We start from the raw sequence: 19,228 nt of genomic DNA, 5'->3' as shown, positions 1-19,228 counted from the left end.
ATTTGTTGGACACTTTCTGGTGTCTAACTTCAATTTTGAAGAAAAATTAGCTGTAATTTTTTTAATCTGACCCTTCATCTTTATATTCATTTATTTGCAAAACGTAACATAATTACATAATTAAACAACTATGCTATATTAAAGAAAATAATGTGATTTAATAAGACACAATGTAAACCCAGCTGAGCCCCCCCCCCAGGTTCCCCTTTAAAAATCAAAATTAAAATCTTAAATGGATTAAGATTAAGAAGGACCATCTGCATTAACATTAAAATAATACCTATCCTTTAGTTCCTGCCAGTGTTTGTTCACATAAGAAGCATAACTGTAATTTACAGTTCATTGAAAGCACCAGAGGGTGTCTGAGGTTAGTTATCTCATTTATAAATGCTGTAGGTCAAAAGTTAAATCAATGTCCCAGGCCTGATTTGATATCTAGCGCTCCGATCGAGCCGAAATGAAAAGGATGGGGTCATGACATCGCCTATTTGATCTCTCTTCATCCTGTCTGCAGGGAAAAGCCTGAAAAATGCTCCTTCTCTGCTGTGTTGATGTGTGTATATGTGTGTATGATTAGTATTTGTTGGGGTCAGATGAACACTTCCCTCTATTGCAGTTAATCGATAAAGTCTGTGACTTTTCTCTCGGTAGCAACTCTCCTTTCCTTTCCTTTCCTTTCCTTTCCTTTCCTTTCCTTTCCTTTCCTTTCCTTTCCTTTCCTTTCCTTTCCTTTCCTTTCCTTTTCCTTCCCTTCTCTGGGATGACAGGGAATGGGCCAAAGCATCTTAATGTTCTCTTGTGAATGAAGTGAATTGAGACAGAGCTCATCGCCATGCATGAGCAGCACCCATAAAGTAACTACGCCAATCAGTCATGCTCAGCGTGACTCCATGTTCCACAGGATTCATGACCTTCTGTGGGATTCCTCCGGCAACATACAGTAAAACATACAAATAACACATGCATATGGACTGTTGCATGTGTGAGGGTCCTTTTTCAGCAACAAGCACACACAGTCTCAGTATTCAGCTACACACACACACACACACACACACACACACACACACACACACACACACACACACACACACACACACACACACACACAAGCGGCTCGGCACTCTGTCAAGCTGTCAGTGCGGTCTGACACCAGCTCTCCCGTCTCATCATTAGTTTTAGTGAGAGATGTCCTGTCCCCTCAACAAAAACAAACATGGCATGCAGTGACGAATCAATTAATCAGGCCCGGCATTTGCCGATAGTTATGTTTCACTTACAACTAATGTGCATTGAATGTCTCAGAAAGTTTCCAATAATGCATGGACAACACTTTCAATCAGCATACCCTGGAACACTTTTGATCGATGAATTGTCTGCGTTGGATAGATTGCTGTCAAGGCGGCCGCTCTCTATGACTGATGATCATCCCAAACGTTAACTAAATTGATTCACCAGAAGCAGGATAGAACATAGTGTCACTATTTCTGTTAATAACTTGCACGGTTCTCCTGCTGTTAAACATTTTGATTCATAAGAAAAATTGTTTAGCATGCGTTTCTCCGGTTTGGATGTTTTTGTGGTAGAGGAAAAATGAAACACAACGTTTGTTGGTTCCATATCATCAGACTCTTTAGTTCGATTAAAAAAAGCTTACTATTTCTGCTCTGAAGCTCTGTGCTAAGTGACTTGTGTCATTCCGACAGGCTGTAGATCTGTCCAATTGCTTACAGAGACAGTTTTGCATGTGGCCAATGTTAAAGCCCCCAAAATAAAAAGGTCCAGTTACACCTGTCCACATAGGACTTAAAGAAAGTCATGGCTGGCATATAACGGCAAAATTGGGAAGTTCACCTTTACTTTGAAGGGACATGACCTTGTTAGACTGTAATTGGTGAGGAATCTGAAGGTTAAAGATCCTCAACAAAAAAAACAAAACAAAAACAAAAAAAACCTGTTAAAGCAGAATTGACAGGGCTCAGTGATGAGGACCCAAACCCTTAAAGGAGCTGTTAGGAGTTTAAAAGTGATCTTGAAAAAGTCTCCCTTCTAGATATCTGCCTGATCATAATCCACACTTTGAAATGACATTATCAGCGCCAATATTGCTGGTTACAGGTTAGTTTAAATTGCTACTTCTTAGCTTCCAGTTTGGGTCGTCCAGGACTGGATTGATCTATGGCACATCTAGGTCTCTATGACAACACCACGCCGGCTGATGAAGTTGAGTAGTGACGAGAGATCGGAGTTTTTCTCTGCTAAAAACAAATTTGATTATTAATTTTGTAGTGATGGTGGACACAGGAGTCTAACTGTCAGACAGAAAAAAGACAGAAGAGCAGAAGAAAGCTAAACGGAGAGTGATGCAGCCCAAGCTAAAGGCTAATAAGCCTTTAATAAGGCTAATAAGCCTTTAGCCCAGGGTGTATTACTCTATAACACAGGGGCTAAACTGTAGGTGATTATCTCCATTCCAACCCACATGCTGCAGTTATTCTGCAGTGGTCCGTCAATAAAATGAAGAGTGAGGTTACGTTAGCTCTGCGTGGTAGATAATTAGCAGGACATAGCTAACCAGGATTTAATAAGGTTACACATTATGGACATGTCGTAGAGCGCTGGACTGCCAGCTGCGCTAGATATAAATGGCTACCAAATAACTTACAAACTGACAGTGTTTACTTGTTGTCACGTTAGCCTACAGATATGTCAGAGCACCGGGCTAACATATAGCCAGCTGCTACAACGTTTGTTTGATGTTACGTTTCAAACCCTTTACTACACATCTGTACTGATAAATACCTTACCACAGCACATTGTATCCAGTGAAAAAAATATCTTGAACAAAGAAACTTTGTTTGGATCAGATCTTCATTCAATTCCAAAACAAAAACAAGCCTCCCTAAAAGTAGTTTACTACAGTGTGTGTGAGACGCCAGACAACAAGGTGACAAGGGAGTGCAATTTGAACAGATCCTCCTCATAGCATCTTTAAACAGAAAGTTACAGCAACACTGGAGTACAAAAAAAAAGGTAATAGTTATATTAATTATAATTAGGGGTGGAGCACACAACCAACAAGACATGTAGACACCAGGACAGGAAGTGAAGCTTGAGGTAACACTGAGAGATTGGTACTACAAAATAAAATCTGACAAAACACGGGGGGACATGACAGAAACATGGGAGGGAACCTAACCAAACTAATGAGACATGACATAAAATACTTTGTAAACCTCACAGTCTTACCCCCAGTTCCTCCTCTAAGGTCAGATTCCATCTTCATCAAGTCTGGTGCTCTACTTCTCCCCCCTCACTGATGTACCTATTACCTATGATAATCAGCCAATCAGTGCTCTGACCTTCCTTGCAACCCTACTAACTTGTCTCACTCATACATCAGTCTCACTGCAAATATATTGAACATGTTCCATTTTTTCCCCTTCCACCCCCCAATCGTCCTTGTTATACTTCCTTATTCTCTTCCTCGTTGGATTGCACTATCTGTTGCCTTTGTTTCCTTCCTATTTCTTGTTGCGGTTTTACCAGCCTGCCTATCCGCCCATACCTGACTTTGTCTCCTGCTTGTACGACACTTTACTGATTTTCCTGTAAAAATAAGAAGGGAAAGTCTGATTGAAGAACACTCACTGTTTTCTTCATGTGAACAACCTTGCCAAGTTCATCAAAGAGTTGTGGCAACACTTTGTGTTTCAAACCAAGAAGTGGTTGTCACACACACACTGTACTGTGTGGAATTCATTCAAAGTTGTCAGAAGTGTGCAGCTACAGTAAATATTTCCCATTTTTGCCCAGAAATTAAATGTCTGTTTATGTGAAGCTGGACTGCCCAGTTTGTTTGTTGATGATGCAATGTATGTTGAAATGCCAGTGGTGTTTTTAGGACGAAGAGAAAAAGAGGAATGTGTCTGCAGTTGAACAGGTTGAGCTCTCAGTCCATGTTTGCGTCATCCCTTTGCTTTGTTTTTGACTCAATCTCCTGTTGAGAAGCCTTCCTCTGCTCTCCCTCCTGCCAGTCTCTCCTCTTTGGTTCACTAAATCCTCTTTCATTTCATGTCTTGTGATTATACCCATCAAGAACTCTCCCAGTGATCTCTTTCCGATTTAAAAAATCCCTGATTACATTAATTCATCTCTCAACTCATCCCAATCTTCATCATATTTTTTCTGCCCTTCCTGTTCAGATTTAACTTTTTCTCTGACTTCTTTCTTTTGCTCTCTCCTCTCTTTTTGTTCCTTCCATGTTTCTGTATTTTTATTCTGTTTTCTGTCTCCCTTTTGCCCATACAGTCTTTCTCCCTCCTGCCTCCCTCTGTCTTCCTCTCTTGCCTTTATTTCCTCCTCCTCTCTCTCAGCCTCTAGTCGATCAGACAGTTGAAGCAGCCAAGCTGCCGGAGGCGAGAGCAGACAGAGGAGCCGCTCTGTCCGACCTCCCTCCCTCTCTGGAGAGGCAAACTAATGTCGACACGCCAATAAGCTGTAAAGAGACAATTATTCACCATTTATATCAGCTCTCTGTCTTTCTGCGTTAGCACGGCCCACCTCCGGAGCCCGGCTCTGTTACCCCACGTGTCTTTTATCCTTTGGTGGTTACATTTTCATTGATTGACAGGGATTTGCACAAGAGAAACTGCAGCTTTGAGGTTACACTTTGCCTCTTACCGGAAGATCATTGGTCAGTATGAGCTGTAAAACCTGACTGAAGCAAGCATAAATGAGACATGATCTCCAGTCGCACATAAACCGCTTTCAATGTGCCCTTCTGCAAGGCACTTAACCTCCAGCTGCTCCTCTGGATGTGCTGAGAGCCCAACAGACAAAGACAGTGATTACACAAGGCAGCTCTGCCTCATGTATGTGTGTAAGTACCAGGGTTGAAATTCAACGCAAAATTCAAAACTTAGATAAGTTTAAGTCTTTTTTTTCCCCTTTAGGGGTTATTGCTCAGGTCGAACTCCAACTCACAGTTTCAGAAGGTAGTCTGGGGTTTCACACTGTTGAACTTATTCCCCACATAGCTCCTTCCAGCTTGTGTTGCAGAGACAGAGATACAGCGAGGTCGAGACATGAGATAGAGAAGGGTGGGAGGACTTAACAACAAGCCTGTTTTACATGTAGGGAGTTGCTGCAGGAGGAGGTATTAAATCTGTAGATGTTGTGTTTTTGTGTAGCTTTATGTGTTTGGAGACACAGATTCTTGGTCATGTGTTTTGTGCGTGTTTATGAATAATAATGGTTTGCGCTCTGAGAGAAAACGGCTCTGTTATGCTAAAGAGATAATGGAAAGAATGAATGATTGACTGCTCTGTTGATGATCTTATACTCAACTGTGCATCAACAGCGTCAAACAGGGATTTACACACATTTCTTTAGTGCACACACTGAAACTATACTGCACCAAGTTTCACACTCCCATACACACACACACACACACACATGCGCTAGGCATTGTGGGAAGCATTCCATAAACACCCTGGCTCATCTTTTTTTTTTTTTCTTTCAGAACAGCCACTTTCTGAGAATCAGGACTAAACAAAAGAGAGCTGACTGTGTTCAAATGTCAGCTACAGCACAGTGCAGATATTAACTTGTATTTTCCAGACATCTCAGAGCTTCTTTTGTGATATTCTCTTGGCAACATGCTTTCCATAAAATACTTTTGTGTTGCATTATTCCACCAGACATTGGAGCAGATATATTTTAACCTGTATGCTGCGTCTTACCAGAAGTCTCTTTTCTTGTCTCCCTTTTCTTTGCTGTTACTTCAGAGAAAAAAAAAAAGGTTGAAGCAAAAGTATGATTAAATTAAACCTATTTGTGAAAACTACAGCAGGTAACTAAAGTTATTAACACCTTTTCTCTTAAAGTGAGCATGTAGAGATGTTGAAAAGCTTCTCTTTCCTGTGATCTTGACTCATGTCTTAGTGACGTTAGATCTCATTGAGCTGGAGTCAAAGGTGAAGAGGCCGCCCACTTCCGTTCTGTCTGCTCTGTGATAACAGCTGTAGAGCAGAGTGAAAATTTGCTCTCCCTGTGAATCAATGCTAATCACATTATTGTACACCCCTCCCATCCTCTCTCTGGGGTTTCACACTCCTCTCTGGTCTTTTCCTCCTCACCCGCTGCGTCTCCCGCTCTGTCTGGGTCCTTCCCCTCCTCCCTTCTGTCTGCCTTCATCACAGAGGAGGTGAAGCCATCTGAGGGTGCTCGCACGCAAGCCAGGCCTCCTCATGGGTCAGCGCTGTGCACACTCAGATATTGCAGTTGTCGCCACTGCAGAGATCTCCCATCATGCACCTGTCATCTCAGAATTCAGCGGGTGCTGGCACAGCTTGTCGTAACTTCAGTGTAGCAAACAGAAGTGGAATACAGAGCTTTTGCTGACAAATTTGGAAATAGTTATACTCCAACGATGCTAGAATAAAATGTGTCAGATTTAGTTTTTCAAATTTTTTAATGCAGACATAAATTTGATTATCTGAGTATGTCTTAGGTCAGGCTAAAGCTTTGATCACACTGCAGTTAAAAGTGACCTGAAGCTGTTTTTCTTTTTCTTTTTTTTTTTTTTTTTTGGTGCTTTGTTTCTGACAGTGTGAAGAGCACAGGTCATGTTGAATCCGACACCTTTGAGTCAGATTCAGGCCACTTTCAAAATGTGGTCTTGGATTAGACTCATACCAGATTTTTAATGCGACTGCGACGTCGCTCTGGAGCAGACAAAAACAGAGGTTAAAAATTAAAATCCTTTCTCCTCTTCCTCCTTTTAAACATAACCTGCTTACAATTTTCTGGCTGCACACACTGCTTTTGACATAAGACTGTAAATGAGAGACTACCAGCTGCTGCAATGTGTGTTTCCGTAAACACTGTTCTGTGTGAGACGTCATTTATGTTCAACTGAGCATGCGGGTCACTTCAGGAGCTACCTGTGAGTTGTTCACATCGCAGTCTGCAGTAAATAATAATTAACAAAGACGCAACACTCACTACATAAAATGATCTCAATAATTATGTTTGCCAGAAGCTGTGACTTAACGTCTCTGGAAGCAGAGTCGGACTTCAGCCTGCAGTAAGGAAAGTAAAAGCAGAAGGCTTAAAATGTTAGATTGAGAAAATGTTTGGGGGATATCAGCTGTGTTTTCTCCTCCAGCAAAAAAAACAGAGTTTGGATTGTACCTGTTAGTTTGTCAGCTGGGGCATGCCAGCTATATTTAGCCTCAGAGGCTCACTTTTTCACTGTCCTGCTTGAAAACACACTGAAACCAAGTTTGGGCCTCTTCTTCTCTCTTTCTCTGCCATGTTGGAGGTTGTGATTATACATGGAGGACACAAAGTAATCATACATATTTTAAAGGTCCCATATTATGCTCCTTTTCTGCAGTTTAATATGGATCATTGATGTCTTCATGAAATGGTAGTAACATGTTTTGGTCCAAAAAGCCAATAAATCAAGCACAGCAGCATTGTTTCCAGGCTCTCATAGCCCCTCTGTTCAGAACGCTCTGATTTAGTGGGCGTGACCTTCATATGTAAATGAGCCACCGCTGATACCGCCCCGCTCTTCCGTGTCACTGAGAGTGGCGCCTTGTAACCATGACTACCGAGCTTCGAGTGCACAATGTTTAAAAAACAGCGAAGCCCACTCCTCTCTGTAGAGGAGAGGAGTGGGCGGGGAGGGGTTTGGGGGTATCTGCTCTGGTGGACCAATCAGGTCAGACTTGCTCCTGATTGGTCAAAAAAGGGAATCGTTGAAGTCGGCAAATCCCCAAAATCCAAACAGCTCGTTTTAGGTCAGGATTTTACATTCACAAGCACTACTAAGTACAGGTTTTGTCATTAAATATCACATTTTGTGGGCTGGGAGGAAAGCCAAAGACCCACAACTTTCACTAAAAGACTTAATAAAGTGATTTTTGCACAAAATGGGACCCTTTAAATTCCTTCAATAACCAGGCCTTCATTACATGTTCAGAACTGAAGTTTGTTGACGATTGAGTTTAAAGATTAGCTCTGTAAAGTCCTCATATTTTCTGGCTTTTTTTTTTTTTGTATGTATGTTTTTCCAAAACACTGTGATCACTGGGTCACCCAATAATGAAGTTTCAAGTTGTAATAAATTCCACACATAAATTTGGTCTTATGCATGTCCTTCCTGATGTACTGGTGTGCCAGAGCATCAGCCATTGTCAATTAATCATAGTAACTGACGGCATTGGTGATGTTGTGCCCCCCTTGCAAATGTGTTTGCATTTTTTTTTTTAAAGTTTAGCCATTCACTTGTTTTTGTGGCATAGCTGCACACTGATACCAAACACTGCTTCAAGAACTTGGCAACCTTTTGTTCTGTGGGCTGTGTGATTTCAAAAAAGTGTTATCTACAGTAAAAGTACTGCTTTGGAGTGAATACCAGAGATGGAAATCACAATCAAATAAAATTTAATGAATTACATTGTTACATTGGTACAATGTAATAATGTATTGCCCACCAAAGTCAACAACATGATCCACCACCTTTGGGGCATCTGGAAAGAAAGTTATGTAATGATATGTGGTGGTATAAATAAATAAACCATTATCCAAATAATTCACAATACCTGATTAATGAGGTATGACATGGGACTAATCATTAGTCATTTGAGCCACTGGATTGAGTTGTGGAGTAGTGACGAGTCTTATCAGAAGGACACAGCAGTTTTTAGTGCCATTGAAACAGACCTTATACACAGGTCAGGGCATCAGTACACTGAAATGTTACAATTAGACGGTTATGTAGACTTTTAGAAACGTTTTTATAATGCACCTATAAATAAAACACTTAAGCATTCTTTAGGAGGTTATGTTCATACAGATGCAGGAGTAATGTTTTTTTTATTTTTCTGAGTCATGGTGTGAGTAATGGTATTACATATGCGCCCACAAGACAGTGACCTTTTTGTGGTGAGGTTGTGTCTAAATTTGTCGTTTGTTTTCTCCCCTCCTTCCCTTGTATGTGTGGGTGTAAATGTGTATGTACGCATGGCTTCATGTCTGTCTGTGCATGTGTGTGAACGTTGGTCCATGTGTTTACAGCCCCAGCCAACGCCCAGATCGTGCATTCAGGTGCTGCGTGTAATGTCAAGGATGATAACATCAGTGAGAGGATCTACACCATCAAAGAAGGAGACACACTAGTGCTTCAGTGTATTGTTAAAGGACACCCGAGACCACAGGTAAGCTCCTGAAACACCTGCTGAGCAGATGTGTGTGTGTCAGAGGATTTGTTGACGGATTGTTTTACATACATGTTGATGCTGATCCTGCTATCTGGGGTGACACTCACTGAGTGAGCAGGTTGGTTTAGAGACTCCATGCTCAAGGACACTTTGACAATAGTGTTTTTCTATTCGCTCTGTCAGCAGTCCAGCATGCTGCACTCTCTGTAATCACTCAGATAGTGAAGAATGGATGGATGGACGGGTGGATGAAGCTTTCCAATACTTGGCTATATTACACCCCTGTTTCAGTACATCATAGTTTTTATTCTGAGTGTATTTAGAAAATGTCTGACATAAATTAGGGATAAATTAATAAAATTTCTCTGTGGTTTAGTACCTCAATGGTGTGCAATGGTCTGTATATTGTTATTACAGTCTGCTGCATCAAGACCACAAATCAATTAGATATTACTCGACTGTAAACAACGATTAAGGGCAGCTCTCTTCCTTTTCCTGATGAACGAAATGGAATTAAATCCCTGAAAGCAAGTCCAAGCGGCTCAAGCTTCACTGATTTCACACATGCATTGTTCCTGCAATCATCTGATAAAAATATCCCCCTGTTTTTACCGCCTAAGCTGCAAGATTTCTAGACTGCTCTGTGTTGCTATTGCCACTGTTGACACACACCGCTGCTGCACTGGAACTTCCAGCTACTCCATCATCCCAGCATCCACCCTTAGCTCACCCTGAGGGATAAAAAAAGTAACAGCAAATCAGCCAACTAAAAATATGCTGTATTGACAGAAATGTATGTTTTAGAAAAAAAATCTTGGCATTGTATTTAGATTTTAAAGATTGACCTTTGTCCCAGGAAACAGGCAGACATTATGATCAATACTGCAGCCAGTCTGAAGGGGGGGATCTAAAAGTTCTGTATCTTCTCTATCAAATTTCCTGCTTCATTTGCAGCCTGTGCAAAATAATCAAGACTATTTTGATTATTAAATCATTAATTTATTCATTTAAGAATAGTCTTTAGGAAATGCGGCTTCTGTCTTCTATAACCTTGTATTCAGGGGCTGTTTACACGACAATGGTTTTAAGGTGAAACGCAAAAATTTTGTTACGTTTCAACCTGAAATGCTGCCAACACTGTTTCTGTGTAGACAGTAAGCCAGTGTCCTCATTGGAAACGCTGACGTCATCCTCAGCTTTGCGCGAGCGCTCAACGGGACAACAGTACCATTGTTACAATTGTTGCAAACTACCCTGTTGTGCTTGTGCTGCTGAATCTGCTGACTGTCTTTCAACAAAATGTGCATCTGTTCCTCCACTTTTTAACTTAGTATTCACCAATACACCAGATAACCGGCTCAACTCTACTTCGGTGGAGATCTCCCAAAAGCGGCTTCTGGACAAGACTGTTATAGCACCACCTACAGGCCTGGCATGCTTACTACAGTTTTTTTCAGTCCCTCCGTGTTTCTGTGTAAACCCCGTTTTTTTTTCACTGCATTTTAGCTTTTTCAGATGAAACATTGTCGTGTAAACTCAGGTTTATACTGCAGTCTTTCTTTGAGAGTCCAAATTTACCAGCACATATACAGAACAGCCCAAGGTGTCATCACGCTGTTGATGTAGTTATAATGCATGAAAACCCTCTTCAGTCTAGCAAAAACATTGCTCACAAAGTAAGTGTGTCGTCAACATGCCGTCTAGGACATGGACACATCCTTTGATTGGCATCAATCACAAACATGAGCTGCTATCAGTAGTGTAGATATTGTGATGTATCTGCGCCTCATGGTTATAGTGTCACTGTGTTACTTGGTGCTACTGTAAGGTGTATCAAAGGGGAGATAGTGTGACAAAGTGGGAACACACAGCCTGATTCAGTGTTCTCCAGCTGGCACTGATAACTGTCGGCTCTTACTGGTGTCCTCTGTGTTATTAGTGGCACATTCAGAAAATTTAAGAGAAACATCTTACACATTATGTTGCAGATAAGCTCTGGACTTGGTGGAATTACCTCTGACTTAAAGGTCATTGGTTTTATTCTCTAAATAGCTTGTGGCCAAACATGCTCCGCCTGCTGCAGAACTGTAGCATACAAACAAATTACAGTTTGGCTCTTTAGATGATTCCTGTTCAGCTAGAGCACTAACAAGAAAGAGGATCATTTGCGTGCCATTTAGTAAACTTTTCCATTTATATTAACCCATCTCTCCAGTCTACTATGCCACTTAAGGTCCCTCAGTTTTCTTTGGCCACACAGCAACAAGTGAAGAAGAACAAATGCTCTTACACAACAGCTCAGCCTGGGTAACACATACTGTATTTGGTGTACAGCCCCATAATTGGGTCACAGCGACCACAGCCTCTGTTATTTTACAAAGACATGTTTTATATATGACAGTATTTAGGTACACAAACATGAAGCAGCAGACTCTGCCAACAGTAGACACATCTGGTTTCCTTAGATGAACTCCAGCAAAACAGTTTTGGACCAGATTCTGTCTCTCTTTTGCTTTCTCTGTGAGTGTGTGTGTGTGTGTGTGTGTGTGTTCTGACGTAGACAGATGCAGAATAAACTGAGGTGACTGCCTTGGGATTGTGTGTTTTGTGTATATATGAGTGGGAGTGTGTGAGGTGAGAAAAGCAGTGTTCCTCACGGGTGCGTGTCCACTGGCATCACATCATCATGAATAAAACAGGACCCATGTCCAGGCCTTGTTGTCTTCAGTTTGTGTCTAAGTGTGTATCCAGTCTGTGTGCTCATGCTTGTGTGGCATATGTTTGCGTGACTCTGGAGACGCAAACTAACCATTGACATGTTGCTCTAATATCTAAATACAAATAGAACAGTTGACCTGCCCACACTAACGGTGGCTTTCATTACTTTTAGATCTGATCAGTTTACTGTCTTCTTTTTGAATCTCTTTCTGTCTCTAATCCTTTTCCTCCTTTCCTGTGTGGCACACACACACACACAGATAAACACACTTGATTTTCAGGCCGAGTTCTCTGAAACAAATGCAGACTGACTTTTAATAAAAACATATTTTCAACAGGGTAGGAATAATAATCATTATAAAAATGTTCTCTGAAAAACACACACTGCCCAAGTTCATTCCCTGGAGCAGTTCAAAGATGGAGGAAATTGCGTCAGTGATTGCTTGTTCTGTGGGCCGGAGGTGGAAGTCTATTTTGAATAATGATCACGTTGGCCACATTGTCAGAATGTAAAATGTATATAATGCGAACACAAACAAGACTTCCACTGCCCCTGGCAAAAAGACATCGGTTGAGTGACTGTGTGTGTGTGTTTGTGTGAAAATTTGTGTGTAGACACACATTAAAGGAGGCAGATAAAGAACAAGCCAAACATTGGGCTGCAGAATCTTAGCAGTGGAACATTTCAGAAGCTTTATGCCCTCAGATTGAAAACCGAGATTGAAATAACATATCTTGATTAAATCAGCAAAGTGTGTGTAAAGGTCAGCTCAAAATTGTTTCACAATTAAAGAAAGGTTTCTGGTACTTCCCCATAAAAGTTTGTCTTAAAGAGAATAAAGATAAACTTATTTAAAGCAAACAGTAAACACAGTCAGGGTAAATCAGTGGAAAGAATCATGTACATTCATCATGCATTACAACCTAGTGAGTTTTTCTTCAACCCTTTGTCTAACTTCATCAACCCAAATTATAAAAAGTGTAAGTCTACTGAATGGTTTGTGTTTTAATTTTCAAGTCAGATGTTCCTGAATACACACGTCTGTTAACCATCACTCAGGTTTTCAGGTTTTGAAGTGATCACTACATTTCTTTACACCTAAAAATTTAATTCTTTGCCACATAATGATGAAGAGATAATATACCATCAAGGTGATGAAGACTGTGAGGGCCTGATGCATTAAGGGTTTGCACATCTTTTGAACTGGGTAATCCTTTAGAATACAATAGAATTAAATAGAACTGAATAGAATAGAATAGAACTTTATTATCATTGTAAGAAGTACATTGGAATTGAAGTCACAGCAGCAATCAAGAAAACAAAAGTAAGAAAGTGTATAGAAAGTGCAAAAGGTCCACAAGAAAATAGATGATGACAGCTTGTCCATCATTCTCCAGTTCAGCCAGCCTCCACCTCCACAGGGTCCAGGACTGAGCTTCTTCAGTCATGCTCCATCTCTGTCTCCTGAATCCTGTCTGCTCACAGCAGGTGAAGCTCTTCCAATGTGGCGTTGGTGTCTGATGTTAGCTCTGTTAGCCATGTCTGTGAATAGTATGATGCTTCTCTGCCCTCTGGTATTCCCTCTGTTGCTGGGTTAGCACGGCTAGCTCGTCCATCTTATTGGAGATAGATCTTATGTTCCCAATAACGATGGATGGAAGGACAGGTCCATGTCATCACTTCTTAGCTCACACCTGAGAACCAGCATTTTGTCCTCACCTCCTTCTCCTCACCTTGTGGGAAGACATCAGGCCTTGCACCAGTTAGCATTGACATGCTACAGGCTGCTAACAGCTGAGTTCACGTGTAAACAATGTGGCCATGGTTACATGTAGGATCTCCAGGCAAACACAGGAGAAAAAGTAGTAAAAATGTTGCTTAAGCCGCAAAAAGTTTGGTTTCAATGACCAACAAATGAGCCATACAAAGTAATGATCCACTCCAAATACAAAGATTACAAAAAAGAGATGAAAAAATTACAAAAAAACAGACAAAGAAGAGAGAGCTGCTGCAAAAGGCAGGCATAGCCAACAGGGCTGCGCCTTCAAATCAGACAAAAAATATGTCCAATTCATAAAAACACATGCATGTAGCGATAACAAATGGTGTCTCTGTGCACTGGTGCTGTTTCTGTGCATTAAAATGAGCCATCATGCATCATTCATCTGGGGCGAAATTTGCAGTTGAAGGAAAAAAAAAAGTTGAATCCTACAACAACAGCCCAAGGAACATCAGCCCAAAAAGCCACCCACTATTTCCAGGAACTTCCATCAGATGCATGTTCGGTCTGTCAATCCGCGTGCTTCCACTGGCTCCATGTGCCGTGGATCTGCTAAGTTGGAGCTTCAGCATTTCGAAGGCCTGTGCAGCAGATTTGCAATTTTGAGCAAGACAGGAATTCAGACATTGAAACATTTACATTTGATTTAGTTCATCTTAAAAAATAAAATTCTTTGTTGTTAACATAAATAAATCAACGATTAATCTTGATGAGCAAGGCGTGAACAGGTCAGAAACAACAGGTGCTTGACAACAACATGCATGGAAGCTCATCCTGGAGTTGTAAAACATGGTGAAGCTTGTTACTTCCTCCATGAGGAGATGGACTGGAGCCACCTTGGGTTGAAGTTTCTTTCTTCTGAAACTGGCTGAGCTGCATTTGGATGCTTATGAGAGGAAACTGTTGTAAATAGGAAAAAAGCCAGACTCAAAGACTCAATGCCACATCTCCTCAGTTGGACAAAAAAAAGATAAGAGCAAAATGCACTGAGCTGAAAAACATCATGCCGGTCTTTGCACACAAGTATCTTTGTTTGTGCTCATTGTGAAAGGATGAAAACACAGTTACAATAAGGAGATGCTAACCCTGAAAGCAGAATGCCTCATAACATTTTCTGTTCTCTATTCCCAGAGTGACAAACCCTTAAACTTACACTTTTTGATTTTAGTTTACATCTAAACTACATCAGCACCAACACTATCAAAGGTCAAAGACTAGAAACTATACCTGTCAATAAAACAATAATTTTCCTGTCTCCACATGTGTTAAAAAGATGCAAAAAACAACATGAGAGTTCAGCACATATTGACAACTGTGTGTCTCAGTGAGAGGAACCTGTACAGGAGAAGGCCGTCAGATAGAGGTGGCATTTGTACACCCATCCACATGCAGACAGAGAGATAGGAAGAGACAAAGATCAGACGATAACAACACAGAGAAGCCATGTAAGGACAATAAATGAGAAATTGAGTGATGAAAGATTATGGTGGAATCACAGGGGTGAAGAATGAAAAACAAAATGTGTTGATTCTTAGTGTGATAGAGAGGGAAGATCAATCTGGAGTCCAGATAATCATGCCTGTGTAGGTTTGTGTGTTTATCTCTGCCTGCCCCTTTTAATGCATTACCATCATGTCCATGTTGGAGAAGCACAAAACATATGTTTGTGATAGCATTAAATAAAGCCCTATGAGTTAATTTTTATGAAACTGTAGAGGCTGCTGCTTGCTCACCAAAAGGTTTTGACTGCTTGACCTTTGTCACTTGTCATCCTCTATCTGTCCAACCAATTTTCCCATCACCCTGTGCTAAACTCAAAAAGGCACCAAATGTCAAAATTTGCCAAAACTGGGCTGAGAAAAAGTGACCCACAGAAAGCAGGGTTGTCAGATGAGCTCCACGTCCTCTGCCTGTGAGCAGAGACTGGATTAGAGTTAAACAGAAGTAAACAGTGACCTCTGTCCCAGTGTGTTGTGCTGGAGCAGCACACTGCAGCATTCTGCAGCTGGCCCCATTGGGCTTACTGAGTTTCCCCTGCTCCATCAGCTATATTGATAATCTGATCCCTGAAGCCCCAGCTCTCCTTTAGCCATCCTTACAGATTTCCATACCTTCTTTTCCCCACAAAAAACACAGACTGTTGTCCTGCACAAAGTTGTTCTAACTTGTGTATTGTTTTGGAATTGTATCATTTTGTGTAAAAATGAAAGCCAACACAACCTCATTATATTTCTCTTTCTATTTGCAACACTAAAAGTTAAGAGAATTAAACAGTCAAGAAAAGCTAATGGGGAGAGTTCTGATTAGGTTTAACTTTAGGTTTTCTTTTGGCGTTGTAGTTGAACTGTGTAATGTATCGATTTTTCGATACACTGGAACACGTTTCAAAATGATTTAACGGTTTGTATATTTCTGCTATAGAGCTACCAATCGGCCTAATTCTCTTGTCACCATCCATTCCTGGTCAGCCTACCCTGCCATCCTCACTCTGAGCAAAGCTTAAGTTCAACAAAAACCCTCCTATATGCACAAGTCCTGTGTGCAGCAGCAACAGTGAATTAGATAAAGACAGAAGTGAAGCTGTGTTAAGAAGGCAAGGCAAGTTATTTAGCACATTTCAGTATGGCGATTCAAAGAGCTTTACAAACAGAACTAATTAAAAGAAAACAATTAAAGTTCAATTAAAAAGCAGATAAAAATAAAAAGATACAACAAAATTTGATTAAAGGAAAAAAAAAAAGATTTTATAACATTTTTTAAAACAGATTTTAAGATAAGAGTGGCAGTGCAGAGTTAAAGAGAAGATATTAAAATGAATTATTAAAATGGTCTAATAAAAGGCAGCTGTAAAAAGGTGGGTCTTCAACCTTCTTGGTCTTCGTGAGGACTCGAGTAGCATCGTACTGAACCAGCTGCAGCTGTCTGACTGATTTTTTAGGGAGACCTGTAAAGATGCTGTTACAGCATTCAAGCCTACTGAAGATAAAATCATGGACCAGTTTTTCCAGGTCCTGCTGACACATCAGCCTTTTAATCTTTGACACATTCTTTAAGTGATAGTGGGCTGTTCAATACATTTACCCAGAGCCTGTATGCTGCTATGATCACCTGGTGACACTGAAATGTATAACTGTGTGTCGTCAGCATAGTTATGGTGGCTGACTTTGTTGTTTTTTATAATCTGAGCCAGTGGGAGCATATAGATGTTATACAGAAGAAGCCCCAGGATGGATCCTTGGGGGACTCCACATGTTATTTTTGTCCACTCAGATGTACAGTTACCTATAGACACAAAACAGTCTCTGTCCTTTAGATAAGATTTAAACCAATTGAGTGCTGTGCCAGAAAGTCCCACCTACTTTTCCAGTCGGTTTAACAGTATTTCATGGTGTACTGTATCAAAAGCAGCACTGAGATCAAGCAGCACGACTACTGAAACTCTGCCACTGTCCGTGTTCAGGTGGATGTCATTAAACACCTTAACTGTCGAGAATCCGCTTGAGTCTGGCTGCAGAAAGACCGGAAGTCACGTATACACACAGCCATAAAAACGGACTTTTACAGCATAAAAAGCATATTTACAGCCTGGTTCAAGAAATAGCTTGGGTCTGAAACGCTGATTTCACTACCGGCACACACTGTACAGTGAGTGATTTTTTTCTATCTCTGTGGTTTAGAAGTTATTAGGATTGTTTGGTTTTCCAATCAGAGGCACAGCTTTCATTCCATGGTTTCAGGAAGAGATGGGTTACGTTGTGGATGCTTTGTCCATGTTTTATACAGTTTATGATCCTAACACATTATCTTTGATGGAAAACGGATACAGTCTGAAAAACTGCTTCATCTCTGTATCTATCACATGCATAATATTCAAGAAATAGATCACCAAGAAACTGCCACAACTTGCATGGATGTCAAATACATACTTAACAACTCTGCGGTATTGCAGGGCTCTGACCACAAGATTCCTCAAGTGCAGCATGCAGAATTCACTCTTAAAGAAAAAGCTGGGTAAGAGTAGTTGTGACAGTTTGATTATTTTTTGAAGTGGACTCCTCATGCACTCATAGAATTATTACACAAAGACTCACTAAACATGCACTAAATTCACCACAAAAAGAAACACAACAGTTGAGCTGCTTATAAAGTGAACCATGTCTTCTTTATCTGGAAGAAAAAAAATCCTCACTCTGAAGTTTGTGTTCGCCCCCAGCTTTCAGCAGACACACAAAATATTGGAGTTTCTGGCTGCTGTGTGATTATTTATTGATGTACTCCAGTTTAGCGTAAATGTCCTCATAATGCTCTCTGTTTTCAGCCCTTTGAGAAACAATGCACTACACAAATTTGTTCCGACAACATTTGAATTCATTTGCTGATAAACACACCCACTACAGAGTGGACTACAGTGAGTCTTTAAAAACATTAGAGCCCCATATTTTTTTAATTCCTTTAGCTGTTTCATAGTAGTTCAGGGTCTTTTATCTGTCTCTGGTTTTCAAGCTTTGGGAGAGAGTGGCTCGTGGCCCACATTTTGATGGCTTCATTTAAGATCATAAGAATATGATGTATGAGTTCTGATTGGCGATGGATTTTTTCAGCACTTTCAGTCTACATGTATTACCAGGAAAGAACTTTTTTTACTGTGTATCAGTTTTTTATGCAAAGGCCATTTTGTTCCAAAACCTTAATCCACAGCAGCTCGAACTGAGATGATGTAGACTTTCAGTCCTATTCTCTCAGTCCTCGCCTTTGTCAAAAGAAGGAGGATCCAATTTGGCCATGTGAGGCCAAACCAATAAATATCTGCTTTACTGCGAATGAGTCTGATTGAGGATTTATCCAATCCTTTATCAAGACTGATTGTTTACCTTTGCTGGAGCTTGATTGGATTGAAAAGAGAGCTCTCACCCTGATCCATAGAGGAGAGGGAGAAATCTAATCATTTCACTTTCTTTCTCTTCTTCTTTGTCTATGTGTCTCTTCTTTCATCTTTTCTGTTACAGTCTGTTCTCCTCAAACGGTCTCTTTCTGTTCCTCAGTCTTTCTTACTCTTCCTTTCCTTCACCAAAGTCTCTTTGCGTGTCTTTGTTCTCTCTGGGCTTCTTTTATCCTTGTCTTGTTCCTCTCTTGAAACTGAGCTTTTCCTCATTCCCTTCCCCGCTAAGATCGCCAATTGTTTCTTTCGCGATTTCGCTTAGGTTTTCTTGCCCCTCTCTCCTCTTTTTACTTCAGACCTGCCACAACAAGCCATACATCAAGTCGCAAACAGATAGTCCCCCTGATGGAGCTGCTTTTGGGAAAGGAAATTTTCTTTGCGTCCAAAGAAACAAAACTGCTTGTTAAAGGATTTTATTTTATTAGACACACAAACTGGAAACATTTAAAAACATTCAAACTTCAATCAGGGTTGTCACAAATTGATTTTTTAAAATCTAATTAAATACTAAAATCCATTTTGTTGATTATGAATAACTCATTATGCAACACTCATTCTGA

General features: G+C 40.6%; 1 protein-coding gene across 4 annotated transcripts in view; it reads left to right on the top strand.

Moving 5' to 3' along the window:
• The window catches only part of mdga1 (MAM domain containing glycosylphosphatidylinositol anchor 1), a 245,642-nt gene that overhangs the window by 63,951 nt on the left and 162,463 nt on the right, over window positions 1-19,228 (top strand). For all 4 annotated transcript variants that reach the window (XM_074666081.1, XM_074666079.1, XM_074666082.1 and 1 more), the window contains one exon: window positions 9,088-9,227. In XM_074666081.1, coding sequence (XP_074522182.1) covers window positions 9,088-9,227 — 140 coding nt within the window. The remainder of the gene's footprint in view (window positions 1-9,087; window positions 9,228-19,228) is intronic.

The sequence above is a fragment of the Halichoeres trimaculatus genome, unplaced genomic scaffold (genome assembly GCF_033239565.1).
Source record: "Halichoeres trimaculatus isolate MK-OKI-2021-1 unplaced genomic scaffold, fHalTri1.1 fHalTri1_scaffold_3, whole genome shotgun sequence".
Classification (NCBI taxonomy): domain Eukaryota; kingdom Metazoa; phylum Chordata; class Actinopteri; order Labriformes; family Labridae; genus Halichoeres; species Halichoeres trimaculatus.
This window is presented reverse-complemented; position numbering and strand designations above follow the sequence as displayed.